General features: G+C 44.2%; 1 protein-coding gene across 2 annotated transcripts; it reads left to right on the forward strand.

Annotated features, from left to right (window-relative positions):
- Positions 1–4,643: 4,643 nt before the first annotated feature.
- On the forward strand, positions 4,644–14,218 carry LOC106098288 (uncharacterized). Of its 2 annotated transcripts, none has more exons than XM_013271805.3 (6): positions 4,644–4,940; positions 5,617–5,946; positions 6,074–6,148; positions 6,433–6,558; positions 6,640–6,668; positions 13,393–14,218. In XM_013271805.3, the coding sequence occupies exons 1-6, from the start codon at positions 4,901–4,903 to the stop codon at positions 13,546–13,548; spliced, it is 756 nt and encodes a 251-aa protein (XP_013127259.1). In that variant the 5' UTR covers positions 4,644–4,900; the 3' UTR covers positions 13,549–14,218. The 2 variants fall into 2 exon arrangements, with proteins under 2 accessions (XP_013127259.1, XP_019204995.1); XM_019349450.2 differs by having other exon boundaries at positions 4,645–4,940; positions 5,620–5,946.
- The last annotated feature ends 1,069 nt before the right edge of the window (positions 14,219–15,287 follow it).

The raw sequence follows: 15,287 nt of genomic DNA on the forward strand, positions 1-15,287 counted from the left end.
GCATCTGAGATGACATAGCTGATACGCTACTGGACACAGTGGTGTTGTCAGTAAGCACTCGCTTTTGTTCCTCATTTATCAAGGCTTGTTGAACAAACTGTAGTGTCAGACTGTCCATCTTTGTCTCCAAAGCAGTAACAACAGTTGCATAGCTGGGTGGCAAACTACCTAGAAGGGTGACAATTTGATCTTCCTCTTCAATTACAGAACCTATTGCCCCTAGCTGATCAGTAAGTTCCTTCATCCTTTTTAAATGATCATTGAGATGTTCTCCTTCCTTCATTTCACACCGGAAGTACTTCTTCAGAAATAGCTTGTTAGCAACAGTATCTCTTTCAAACTGTGCTTTTAGCATCTCCCATGCTTTTTTGGGGGTCTTACAGTTTGTTATCAAGTACAATTGGGGAGTACTTACATTCAGTACAAGCACTGAAAATGCCTTTTCCTTCTTCTGTTCAAATTCAGCTCGTGCTTGGGCATTAGCATCTGCAGCTAGCTGCTCCGTCTCCTGTACCATACCCCACAGTCCTTTTGCCTTCAACAGGTGCTCCAGTTGAAATTTCCACGTTGCCCAATTCTCCGGTCCGCTCAGCTTGTCAATAAACAGTCTATCTTCCATTGTGAATCCCACAACGCTGCTTATGACTCCCAAAAGAAAACGTGTTAGCAGCTTCCCTTGGCGACCTCTGGGCCCATAACCTGATGTTTTTAACGAACACCTTTTTATTGCATGTAATGCACAGACACACCAACAGAGGGCAGTAATATCCCTTCAACATACATTGTAAAATTACTATTACAACAAGCTGTCCGTGTGGAGTACAATGGAGGGAGCAGGAAGAGTGAGAAGAGTGAGAATTAGAGGACGCTGAGGAAGAGGACGTGGAGGTGAAGAAGTAGGACGAAGAGGACGACAAGGACAAGGAGGTGAAGTTAGAGGAAGAGGACAAGGAGGAGCAAGAGGAGGACGAGGAGGGGGAGGAGGAAGGGTAAGAAGAGTAAGAAATAGAATTGCTGATGACATCAGAGCTACAATAGTGGACCATGTAATCAACCATGGAGTGACCCTGAGGGAAGCTGGCCAACGGGTTCAGCCTAACTCGAGCCGCTACACTGTAGCAAGCATCATAAGGACATTTTGAAATGAGAATCAGTTCGTACAGTGACTTTGCACTAAGATTTGTAGCACTGCCATGCTAATGAGAAACACAACAATACCATAGATGTAAAAATACTGAAATTGTTACTTTACAGAATTGCTAGACGACCAGATGCTGGGGGCAGAGGAAGCATGTTCACTGCAGACCAAGAAACCCATATAGTCAATATATGCTTACGGATCTATGACAAAAGTATGAGCTCAAACTGACATAGCCTACCTTGTGCACAGAGAAAGCAAAAGCCAGGTGTGTTTTTCATTCATACCATCAGTGTGTAGTTGGTGCATTGTGTGCTTATTAATATGATGGCTTGTGTTAACTGTTGGATACGAAAATACCATTTTTACAAAGGTGTGGAGAGTTAAGCAAAGGTTATTCGCTTTTACAAGAAAACTACAATGTTTTGCTGATTGGGTGAAGAGTTTTCTTATTTGTGTGTAGAGTTTTGCAAAAATAGCCGATAGTTACAAAAATGTGCTCAAGCCATCAGAAAAAAACTGTAATAAGCACACAATGTACCAACTACACACTGATGGTATGAATAAAAACACATCTGGCTTTTGCTTTCTCTGTGCACAAGGTAGGCTATGTCAGTTTGAGCTCATACTTTTGTCATAGATCCGTAAGCATAGAGGGATCCAAACTTCAAGTACTGGTGTTTATTCACACACATCAAAACAAACACAAGTGTTTACTTCCAAGTCAAAACAAAATAGTAATTTCACTGAGGAAAAAAAAGAAATCAGTCTCCATCGTGTCGTCTCTCTGGATCTGGCCACAAAATTTCGTCTACATCACATGCAATGTCCTCTAGTCGAAGGCACAGGGGAAAATATCTTCTGGAATTTTACATCTATGGTATTGTTGTGTTTCTCATTAGCATGGCAGTGCTACAAATCTTAGTGCAAAGTGACTGTACTAACCGACTCTCATTTCAAAATGTCCTTATGATGCTTGCTACAGTGTAGCGGCTCAAGTTAGGCTGAACCCGTTGGCCAGCTTCCCTCAGGGTCATTCCATGGTTGATTACATGGTCCACTATTGTAGCTCTGATATCATCAGCAATTCTATTTCTTACTCTTCCTACCCTTCCTCTCCCCCCTCCTCTTGCTCCTCCTTGTCCTTGTCGCCCTCTTCATCCTACTTCTTCACCTCCACGTCCTCTTCCTCGGCCTCCTCTACTTCTCACTCTTCCTGCTCCCTCCATTGTACTCCACACACACAGCTTACCTGTATTATAGTGCTTAGGCTGATTGCAAAGTGAACTAATTATCTAAAACAGTTTTCACATGTGACAGTGTGCCAGACAGTTGGCAAAATAGTGTAAATAATGGCCATAAATATGTATAGTTTTGCTAGGAGTGCGTTGATCATTTGGAAATTGAGTGTAAAGCAGTGAGTTGTGTTTACAGTTGTGTTTACAGTTGTGTTTACAATTGTGCTATAAGAATCACAGTTAGGGTTTAAGCATTCAGAAAAAACTGTAACAGGAAGAAACCTGCAGCAGAACCAGGCTCATCTGCTGTGACAGGTCGGGGGTGAGGGCAGCAAGACGGGACAAAGACATGCTGTGGAAGAGAGCTAGAGATGAATAATAACTAATGATTAAATGCAGAGTTGTTGATGTTCAATTATATATTTTTGCATTCTTAAATAGGTTGCTGCACCAATTTGTAAAGAAAAGGGTGGGTGGGGCATGCCTGTAATAGGACCATGTTTTATTTCTCCTTTTCGTTTTGTTTTTTGTTACCACAAAATTTATTGTTAGATTGTTACCATATTTGCTTCTTATGTCTTATTTTATTGCAGAGGTTCCCAAAGTGTGGGGCCCGCCCCCTAGGGGGGGCGCAGAGCCATTGCAGGGGGGGCGCAGTATGAAAAGAAAAAAAAAAAAAAAAAAAAAAAGAGCGCTTGGACACTGTGGACAGGTTTTTGACGGGGCTTATGGGCAGAAATTTGTGCCATCAGAAACTGAATTTGAATAAGTTAAATTTGAATTTGAATTACTCGGATTGAATCTGAATTGTAACTTGAATGAAAGCTTTTGAAAACTGAATTTGAATTAGTTTAATTTGAAATTGAATTTATGGTTTGAAAATGAATTGATTTGCTTTGAAACTGCATTTTATCCTTTAAAAATTCAGCTCTCGAATAATTTCAGATTCACTTCTCACCATTCAGTTTCAGTTCTACAATTCAATTTCAGTTCCAAAATTCAGTTTTTTGGGACTTAAATCCGGTTCCGGTTCAAGCGCAGATTAATAGAACTACAGACTGATAGTGTTACTGACGGAATCTACAGCGTCTTGAGCTGAATTAAGACTTCAGAAGTCATTCGTCATGTCGAATGACCAGCGGATAAACTCTCAGGTTGGTAATAAATGTATTACATGTATAAGAACAAGCGTCATGTTAACAAATGATAGCCGTACAGTAACCTTTATGCTTATTGTAGCTGCTAGCTAAAAACGCTAATTTAGCGTAGTTTGCCCTGGATTAAGCTTTGACAAACAAATATGATCGACTGTTTCTAGTAGAATTCCAAAGTTGTCATCTTGTACCCTGTCAGAGCCCTGTATGCTTGCAGAGACCCCTACAGTAAGGAAACATGCAAAACGGTGTCCAAACCTTTGTATTTGAGCTTTATTTATGTCTTACACAGCATCCCAACTCTTTAGCGAACTTAATAACTTTAGCTAAAGTGAATAGTTAGTCTTATTCATTAGTGGAGCGTTACTGGATCACCTCTGTTTGAAGTAATATAATATGATATACAACTATCACTGTGTTTAACTACCATAATAATTCTTAGGGTACTGAGTGCATGCTTAATTAGATTTTTTTTTTTTTTTTAAACATACTGCTCCATTGCTATGTTTGACAGGCTGAAGTTGTCGGGTCACCTCCTAAATCGATGGTGGGGGGGCGCGAACATTTTTCTGAGAACCACTGTTTTATTGTATTTGTGTTTCAGTGGTTTTTCTCTTCTTCACTGAACACCTTGTAAAGCACTTTGGTCAACTGTGTTGTTTTTAAATGTGTGATAGACACATCTGTATTTGTGTGTGTGTGTGTGTGTGTGTGTGTGTGTGTGTGTGTGTGCCTGCCTGTGTGTGCAGGTGAAAACAGCAGTAGGCTGGTAGATGATTAAATCTTCATACTGGCCAAAAACCAACCATTTCCTGTCAGCACAAACACGCCACCATTGTTTGTGTCCTACAGTATGAAGTAAGTTTGGGTCACTGAACTTAATATTACTGCAAATATGTAGTTTTTCTTTCACACATCACTTAATTTAAAATCAATGTAAAGTCTGATTTCTTATTTCTTCCTGGGGAAACAAATGGAAACATAAACTGAAGGTTCAGTGAACGCCTCATTCAGAGCTGAATATTTATAGTGGATGCATAGCAGCTCTAGGTAATGGTCAAGACAGAGAACTGAAAGAAAAATACAAAGTCACATCCTCATTTATGTTCAAGACATACAGGAAGAGAAACTATTAATAAAATGATAAAGAAACATTGCGTTTATCTCGAAAGTTTTTTTCTATAAATTTAAGATGATTGGTTGAGTCATTTAACTTGTAAGGACAGTTACACAGAAGAAGAGAGAAAAGAGGAAGGACGCATCAGCTTTCAAAATCAGAACTTCCTGACGGATCAAACACACCAAAGCAAGTGAGGTGATGAGACAGTTCAGACCGCTCTCCGTCAGTTTAATGACTTTTCTCCATAACAATGAATATCCACCGTCTTCTGCTCTGCTGCTTCATATATGGTGAGATCTTTAATTCTTTAAGGGGCTTGTTTTAGACACGAGGCCACGTTTGATTGGTGAGACACTTGTTTTCATTCTTACTTTTACTTTAGTCCAGTCTCTATTCTATAAAAGATCAAGATTCACAGTCACTTTAAATTTGTTTTTATCTTTTAAAGTGGTAAAGTTCAAAAGCACAAAGTGAGGACCGCTCACTTTGTGTGTGTAGTGAATATGAGTGACTATCAGCACCGAGGTGTCGCCTGTGCACATTTCCTGTCTCCAGAAATCTTTCACACCTTCAGAAAATGGAAAAGAACCATGTGATGAAACATTATTTTGTTTGCTTGCTACATAAGTTTGTTAAAGCGAGCTGGCTGATATGAGACGTGCGTCTGCTGTTTGCAGGTGTCTGTTTATAGAATAAGGAAATGATACAACTGACCTTGTTTTACTGCTCTCTCACCACACAGCCGGCACTCTGTACTGATCTAAAGACAAACTAAAACCAATCTAAACTTATCTCAGAGAAGTTATTGAGCTTTATGTATTTTTGGACTAATAAAATTAACTAATCCGACAGCAGTAACTGTGAAAGGCTGAACGTTGCTCACTGCTGCTGCTGCTGCTGCTGCTGCTATCTTCACACGTTTCACTACCAGGTTCCGTGTTGTGAGTTTGCTTCTTCTCTTTCCAGCAGAGTTGTGTGGGCTCATCAGTGCACAGGTTATATCAGTAACAGGAACTGAAGGACGAGGCATCACAGTGCGATGCCACTTTTCTGTCTCTGGAAGCAGGAAGTTCTTCTGTAAGGGAAATTGCAATCCAGGCAATGTTCTTATTGAAACATCTGAGACAAAAGCACAAAAAGGCAAATATAGCATTGAATATGGAGGTACAGTGAGTTATCCTGTCCTGTTTGTGACCATCAAACCACTGACCAAGTCTGACGCTGGGCGTTACAAGTGTGGTGTGAGCGGATTCTTCGTGGATTCAGAACAGGAGGTCCAACTCATTGTTAAAGCTGGTGAGTTTTATTAGATTATTATTAACATTTACCAGAAATTGACTTGTTTTGTGATATTTGAAAAAGGAAAAGTTCACCTCTGTTTAACAGACTACGTTTCACTGTTGCGTCTTTGTGTTGTTCACAGCTCCAACTACCAGCTCACCCAGCTCAACACCTTCGATCACTCTGTCTCTAAGCACCATGCAAGTAAGCACAGCAGGTAAATAGTGAGTTTAAAGGTGCAGAGATTAAACTCTGTGATTCCTCAGAAAACAACATTTTGTGCTGAAAAGCATAAAAGTCACAAAAAAGTGCAGTTATGTTCAGCAAGTGACTGCATGACAAACTCAAAATACACAATCAGTTAATAAGACTTTAAATCAATACATGCCAAAATGGACCTATTCTGTTTCTAATGTGCAGCAGGGTCTTATAGCTCTTTCTCCATTAATGCCATCTTTCTTCTGATTGGTGGCTCATCACATCGCTTCTCCTTTTCCTCAGACTCAGTCTCCGACACACGCTCAGAGCACTTCCTGCCTCTGGTTGTATGTGTGCCTGTGGTCGTTTTGGTGTTGGCAGCCGTTCTCTTCCTCCGCTGCAAAAAGAAGACACAAAGGAAGGTTGATGGTGAGTACTCTTCCAGCTGCATGTTTATCATTTCTTTGCTATGAATTCAAATCAAGACTGTTGTTTGTCTCCGTTTCACAGGAGTAACCCTTGATTACAGAAACACAAAGGTACTGCTTAACTTTATTTATTGTTGTTACGTCCCCACATAAAAGCTAGGCGATGAGGGAGGGGGGCAGTAACAGTTGGATCCGGGTGAAATGAAAAGAACGCCAGGCAGAGGTATTTAACACAAAATAAATCTTTATTATAATCAATAATAACTCAATAATCATATAAATGGTAACAACAGAAAGAGACAGCACCGCTGCTTTAACGATAACTAGGCAGGCCAAACAAAGTAATAGAGGCCGCCGTCACTCAAACAAAACCACTGCCCAGTTGAGCTACTCACAGCAAGCCACGCACGGTGGGGCTGGACACACACACACACACACACACACACACACACACACACACACACACACACACACACACACACACACACACACACACACACACACACACACAGCAGGCCTTTTCCACACCTAGGCTGGAAACACACACTGACCAACACAGGAAATTCCATCAGAAGCCTCTCCCACCTCCACACTGCTCTCCTCCAGCTTATATCACCTCTGAGGGTAATTGGTGGTCAACGAGGGCAGATGAGCAGCAGGTGTGTTCTAAAGGAGAAGGAAGGGGCGGAGAGAGACAAGGGGAGGGGCAAGAAAGAAGGAGGAGGAGAGGGAGAAGACAACACCACGCCCACACACTCCCACAGCCTCACAGGATGTAACATTCGCCCCACCTTATATTCACACTATACAAAACACAGAACAGACTCATCACTATGCACTGCGTGAGAGTGCATCAGCCACCAGATTGTCAGTCCCTTTCTTGTGCTGGATAACCAGATCATAATCCTGCACCAGCACTGCCCAGCGCATCAGTCGCTGGTTGTGGTTATACATGCGTTGGAGGAAAGTAAGGGGATTGTGATCCGTATACACCGTTACTGGAAAGGAGCTAGAGCCCACATACACAGTGAAGTGCTGCAAGGCCATCAGCAGCGCTAGAGCTTCTTTCTCTATGGTGGAATAGTTTAGCTGATGGCGCTTGAACTTTGCAGAGTAGTAGCAGACTGGGTGACACACACCCTCTGTGTCGTCCTGCAACAGCACCGCACCAGCTCCGGTGGCACTGGCGTCAACTTCCAGTTTGAAAGGCTGAGAGAAGTTGGGGGCGGCCAGAACTGGGGCGCTGCAAAGGAGGGATTTTGCAGACTCAAATGCATGCTGGCACTCTCCTGACCAACCAAAAGGGATTTTGGGGCTACATAGCTTTGTCAAAGGGGCCACAACTACCGCAAAGTTCTTGCAAAAACAGCGATAGTATCCAGTCATGCCCAGGAACCGCTTTAACTCCCGCCTAGTGGCTGGGGCCGGGTAGCTGAGGATAGCCTCGACTTTTGCCTCCACCGGGCGAACCTGCCCGAACCCCACCTGCTTTCCCAGGTACATGACTGTCGCTTTGGCAAACTCGCACTTAGCGAGATTTAGAGTTAGCGTGGCTTTGGCCAATCGCTGAAACACTGATTGCAGGATGGCCACATGCTCTTCCCACGTGTCCGTGTATATCACTACATCATTCAAGTACACATTACACCGAGGCACATCCCCCAACACTAGCTGCATTAAACGCTGAAAGGTGGCCGGAGCATTTTTCATGCCAAACGCCATCACGGTGTACTGCATGAAATGGTCGGGTGTGACAAATGCAGAAATGTCAGAGGCTCTGGGGGTCAGAGGCACCTGCCAATACCCTTTAAGAAGGTCCAGTTTGGAGATGTATTTGGCAGGACCTATATTGTCAATGCAATCCTCCATACGAGGAAGTGGAAAAGAATCCGAGACGGTCACTGCATTTACCTTCCGGTAGTCGGTGCAGAAACGTGGGGTGCCATCAGACTTAGGCGCAAGCAAACACGGGGAGCTCCAAGGGCTGTGGCTCGGTTGTGCCAAACCATTCTCTACTAAATAACTGACTTCCTTCTTCATCACCTCACGCTTTCCCATGGGGCAGCGGTACGCATGCTGTTTGATTGGGGTTGCGTCACCAACATTGATATCATGTTCACAGACACTAGTACGCGAGGGCACATCACCAAAGAGAGAAGGGTAGGAGTGCAGTAGGCTAAGCACATCTTCGCACTGTGAAGGGGACAGATGAGACAAGTGGGCCGTTACCTCGGCTAAGTAAGCTGAATTTGCCAACCGCCCACACTGTTGTCCCTCAGAAAGCATGTGCAGATCATCGTCGGCACTTGCCTCTACGCTCAGCACGGCAGCAGAGACAGCACTGGGGGTTGCTGCGCTGGCAACGGTCTCATGAGTTTCCCTATCATGGTAGGGTTTCAACATGTTAATGTGACACAGGCGGGTTTTCCTCCTGCGTTCTGGGGTACTGAGGACATAATCTGTCTCGGACACCTTCCTCACTACAACATACGGTCCCGCAAAACGGGCCGAAAGAGCAGAACCAGGCACCAGTAGCAACACTAGGACTTTGTCTCCAGCCTGAAAATGTCTTTTTACAGCTTTTCTGTCATACCATTTCTTCATGCTTGCCTGGGATGCACACAGGGCCTCTTTTGCTAATGAGGTAGCTTGTTGCCATCGATCCCTACACGTCTTCACAAAATCTACCACGTTAGTTTTTGGAACACCCCCACTAAGGAACTTCTCTTTCAACACCTTTAGTGGGCCCCGCACATCATGGCCAAACACAAGGGTAGCCGGGCTGACCCCTAAGGACTCCTGCTTGGCATCGCGTATTGCAAACAGCACGAAGGGGACGCCTTCATCCCAACTTCTGCCCGTGTCATGGCAGTACTTTTTCAGCATGGCCTTAAGTGTTTGGTGCCAACGCTCAAGTGCACCCTGCGACTCTGGGTGGTAAGCACTAGACACGGAATGAGAAATGCCAAGGGAAGTTAAAGTCTGTTTAAATGCTCGGGATAAGAAATTAGTTCCCTGGTCCGTTTGCACTGTTTTTGGGAGACCAAAGGTGGTAAAAAACTTGATTAGCGCCTTAGTAATGTTTGCAGTGGTGATCCTCCGCAGAGGAATTGCTTCGGGGAACCGCGTAGACAAGCACATTATGGTCAATAAAAACTGGTTACCTGCCCGTGTTCTTGGCAAAGGACCAACACAATCGACCAAAAGTGGCTCACCAACAGCAGGTGTTGGACATAGTGGGGCGGGGGGCACAGTTTGGTTTGGTTTGCCCACCAGTTGACACGTGTGACAAGTCTTACAATACTTTGCAACATCTGCCTTCATTGCCGGCCAGAAGAAGTGCTGCAGAATACGGTCATATGTTTTAGTTATCCCCAAATGTCCTGACCATGAATGGTCATGGGCTAATTGTAGCACATGCTGACGCAAACTAGCTGGGACCACTATCTGTTGGACTACACTCCAGTCCTCCCCTGGCTTTGAGGTCCACCTGCGCATTAACAATCCATCACAAACAACAAATGTCTGCTTCCTGTCTCCTGTCAGACCATCACTCTCATCTACGGCGGCAAAACATTTGGCTAACGACGGGTCCTTTTTCTGAGCGATCATAAGGGCCTCCCGCGTGAGGAGGGGGGGGCTGCAGGTTCAGGAGCAGGCTCAGCTACTTCTTGAGCCAGTTCCTTGGCATCAGGACCCACCTCCTCCTCGGAGGGCATCACATCCTTTTCCAAAATAGAGCCGACCACTGACTCTGACAAGTCAACCACGTCTTCCTGCCGACGGGCGTGTGACCAGGTAAGAACACCTACAGGAAATACATCCGGGTGCTGCCGGCTTAAAGCATCTGACAAAGGACTTGGGCCAGGGGTCTTTGTGACCTCTGGGGTAGGATAAACCTTCCCGCCTGCAATGTCATTGCCCATTATGAAATCCACGCCATCAATCGGGAAGCAAGGACACACAGCCACAGGAAAAACACCACTTACTAGGTCACTCTGCACCCAAATACGATTGAGGGGGTCGGGCACATAAGTCATTCTAACGCCCCTAACAATAACATCAGTGCCGCTGGCAGTCTTTTCATCAAAGGCCAGTGCACTGGCCAGTATGAGGGACTGTGAGCCACCCATGTCACGTAAAATGGTCACAGTCCGCTCATCTTTAGGCTCACCAGAGAGCGACACTGCTCCTTTAAAAATGAAGGGTTTAAAGCATTCATCAGGACTCTCAGTGCTAAGGGGTCTGTTAACAGGAGAAGCGATTTTGATCAGCCCCATCCCTTTTGACTTATGTGGTATTGAGGCTGGCTGCCTTCGCCTGTAGGCCTCGCAGTCCGCTATTAAATGGCCAGATTTAAAACAGTAAAAACACTTCCGGTCTGACCTGGGACGTGGCACAGGCACCTCCCCCCTTGTGCCATGCTCACCACTAGCACCGCTAGCCTTCGCTAGTGTGTCGCGTCGCTCTTGCTTAATGACACTGGCTTTATGGACGAGTGCGAACTCGTCAGCCAGTGTTGCGGCCTGCTGCAACGTGGAGACTTTCTGTTCGTTCAGATATACTGCCATCCGCTCGGAGATGCAGTTTTTGAATTCCTCAATGAGAATTAACTCCCGTACCGAAACTAGATCTGCAGCTTTACAGGCCATACACCATCGGTCAAAGAGGACACTTTTTTCCCTCGCGAAATCCAGGAAGGATTGACCCTGCACCTTTTTCAACCCCCGAAATCGCTGCCTATAAGCCTCGGGGACTAGTTCGTAGGCTAACAGGATAGCACTTTTTAGTTTGTCGCAATCCAAACTGCACTCAGTGGACAACGAGGAACAAACCTCCTGTGCCTTGCCCACCAGCTTGCACTGCAGCAGGATGGCCCACGCATCCCGCGGCCAACGCAAGGCTGTTGCTATCCGCTCAAATGATTCAAAGTAAACCTCCACCTCAGTGTCACGAAACACAGGGACCAGACGACTATTCCTGCCTACATCAAACTGCACCTCTGTCTGTGACAGTGAGGCCGCCACAGGAGGGGAGGAGGCCTGCTGGAGTTCCAGCTGTCGCAGCTTGACCTTAGTCCCCGCCTCCACCTTCTTCAACTCAACCTCCCTGGCCCTAGCCAGTTCCGCGTCCAAACGCCTAAGCTCTATTTCCCTTTTCAGCTGGAACTCTCTCTCGAGCTGCTCCTTTTCCAGCTGGAGACAAGCCAGACGGACTTTGAGCCTAGCATCCTGCTTAGAACCCTCTGATGACTGGGTGGAGAGTGGATCAAAACGGGGCAGCGTCATTGGCCCGCCCTCGGGCAGCCCCTGGCCCACAGGTGTAGACACTGATGGTTCTACGACCTGGCTTGGAACATGAGGCGCTGCACTTGGTCCAGCCGGACCGGGTGTGCTCGGGGTTGCATTACAACCACCCCCTTCTCCAACAACCCGGACACCAGAGCGGCCTTCAGCTCCGCTTTGCGTAGACCAGTGGAGACACTGATCCCGTAATGTGTTGCCACCTCCTGCAGATCCCTCTTCCTACAAACATCCAGCACAGCGAGCGACGGCTTTGCCGTAAACCCAGCAATATCAAAAGTGGCCATGAAACCAAAACGGCCCGCAAAACACATAAGTTAACCACCCAAGGCCCACACAACACCTTTACTACACAAACAAAAGAACAGGCAAAACAAAATGTGTTGTGTCAAGTCAACCATTAACTAAAATACTACCAACCCTCTCCCCAGTCCTGCCTACTCAGAATCTAGCCTCACCTAGCTTCTGGAGCGTACCAGGCTCGAGGCCACTTTAAAGGCAAATCATCAAGTGCCGAAGGCACCGAAAAGCCTACCCCCAACAGAGAATTAATCCCCACCCGGGTTTGCTCCGAAAATAACAAAGCCAAAACAAAAAACGAGTGTCCGAAGGACGAGCAAACGCTCAGCTAGACACTCCCCTGTTCTAGCCAGGGAGAGCAGCAGCTAGTCAAATAACCCTCACACTACACACAAACACCTGTTCACAATCGTAATTAACTCAACTCCTTTCATTCCTATCCCGGACGAGGGCAGATGAGCAGCAGGTGTGTTCTAAAGGAGAAGGAAGGGGCGGAGAGAGACAAGGGGAGGGGCAAGAAAGAAGGAGGAGGAGGAGAGGGAGGAGACAACACCACGCCCACACACTCCCACAGCCTCACAGGATGTAACAATTGTTTTTACCGTCATGTTGACCATGTGCACAATATTTTTTTACATTTTTTTTCCTGAACCTAATCACCGCCTAAACCCACCAGAAAAGTCAGCTTTACAAAAATCAGAAAAGCAAATCCCTCCAACCTTCAACTGACAGGCTCAGTGCCGTAACACAATGTGTTTTAGATACTTGTAATAAAATGCATCCAAAACTAAAAGAAATCTGTCTGAAACTCAGAGAGTGTGAGAATTTTATTTATTTGTATCTCCATCTATGCAAAAATGTAGCACAATCACAGAGGTGTTTATTAGAAATGACATCCTCAGCTCTAAGCATATGTGAATGTATCTGTTCCATGAAATACAGAGTAAACAGAACCACAGCAAAGCTTAATTTTACTATAAAACCAACAGAACAAAGAGAAAAGCCGAGCAGGCAGCTCACCATGCTGCCCGTGCATCTTATCTCAGAGGGATGCCACGCCCGTGTAGCTCCATTCACACACAGTTATCACCACTAGATGGCAACACAAGCAGGATTATCTGAAGAGCTGGGCAGCGTTAAAGGAAACTTAAAGTCAGTTTTGTTTGTTTTGTTTCATTTCAGTGGAAACCCGACACCCAACACTCTTTTAAAATTGTTGTTTCTATTTTCAGATTGAACCTTATGAAAACTGCGTTTTTCACACACGTGAAGACGCCATCTACGAGAGCCTCGATCCAATCAGCAGGGACCAGGACCCAACCTACTCCACACTCTCACACACTCACACGACTCACAAGGGGATTCAAGATGATTACAATTATCTGTGAAAAATGCATGTTTTATATAGTTTTATACCCATGTGTATGATCATACGTCTTATAAAAATAAATAAAGAAATATAAGCTACATGTAGGTCATGGATGTCAACCTCAGTTTGTGTTTGGGACACATGAGGAAGTGATATTCCTAAATACAATTTGGTCCACAGAAATGATCCAACACCCTCGTGAGCTTCAGCACACCTGTTGGCACATTTTGAAGTAATAGTGAGTTTGTTATTGGCCTCCTGTAACAAACACACTAGTTTAACAAACGGTGTGTACCTTCTGTGAAATGCGACACTGACACTGACATCTTTCCTTCTCTTATGACTTGCTGTGACTTTTTACGTTTACTGTTTATTTTTATTTTACTACTTTTTCCAGATTCTAAGCTTTGATTCATGTTCTGATATTTTGAGTAGTATTAGGTTCATTTTCATTTTATTTTATTATTTTAGTCTTAAGTCACCTTGACTGGGCTTCACATGCTGTCATTCAGTAACCTGCATAATAAAAAATGTTGATTTAAAATCATATTTCATTGACAGAAACAAACTTATTCTAAACTCGTCAGACAAAACAAATTAGCAAGTGACTCCTATACACACAGGAAGGAGCGCGCTGTCCTCAAAGACACTAACATGCTCTTGTCTACGACAGTGTACATATGTAAATGGACTGATTCTTATATAGCGCTTTTCTACTCTCCTGGAGTACTCAAAGCGCTGTATACAACACGTCACATTCACCCCATTCACCCAAGCACTGTTATCTATATGTTGAGTGCTTTCCAACTATCATTCATACTCCAATGGATGCATCGGAGAGCAAATCGGGGTTAGTATCTTGCCCAAGGATATTTCGCATGCAAACTAGGGGAGCCGGGGATTGAACCGCCAACCTTCCAATCAGCAGCTGACCTGCTCTACCTCCTGAGCTACAGCCACACAAATGATCCTTCTGATCCTTTGTAAGATGAAAAATGATTGAAAAATATCAAATATCAATGCTAAAATGTAAAAACCCTATAAAGTCAAATTGCATTTAATTGAATATTAAGCTCAATGTGTTTTCTAGAGTATTTATTGTGGTATTATAGTCTCATGGGGCGTCACAGAGGGGAACTTCGTACAGTTTTTTTTAATTGGTTTGGCGCAGTTTTCACAAGCAATTGGTACATTTTCAAAACTCTTCACAACAGATCATCAAAAGTGCACCTTTTTCAAACATTTCAGCATATTTCCAATTGTGTTAGTACAATACACATAATGACAAAATATCCTTTTCACTACACAAAGTAAGTGTTTCATCTAAATAAATGTTTCGTTCACAGTTACTGCCTTTCATAATGTTATCACTATAAAATTTTTGATTTGCATCTCTTATCATTCAGTTTAATACATTTGTCTGTCACTTCATTCAACTGATCTTAATGTTTAATCAATGAATCATTCATTATGTCCATGGATTTTCAACTTGACTGATTGTTGTCTGGTCATTTGTAAGTTGCTGCAAGAGCTTTCAATCTAGAAATACTAATTGCTAATTGTTTCCCCCTGATGATCACAATTAGTTACCATATAAGTAGAACTGTGTTTGAGACTTTGCACTGTTCAAATATGGAGCAGGATAGACTCATAGGGAGAGGAAACCTTCATCGGAGAGGTGGTCTTCAGAGAAATGTAGGCAGAAGACAATGCACCATCATCTCTAATGAAGTCCGGGCCATCATTGTTGACCATGTG

Source organism: Oreochromis niloticus, linkage group LG20 (assembly GCF_001858045.2).
Source record: "Oreochromis niloticus isolate F11D_XX linkage group LG20, O_niloticus_UMD_NMBU, whole genome shotgun sequence".
In the NCBI taxonomy this organism is placed as follows: Eukaryota; Metazoa; Chordata; class Actinopteri; order Cichliformes; family Cichlidae; genus Oreochromis; species Oreochromis niloticus.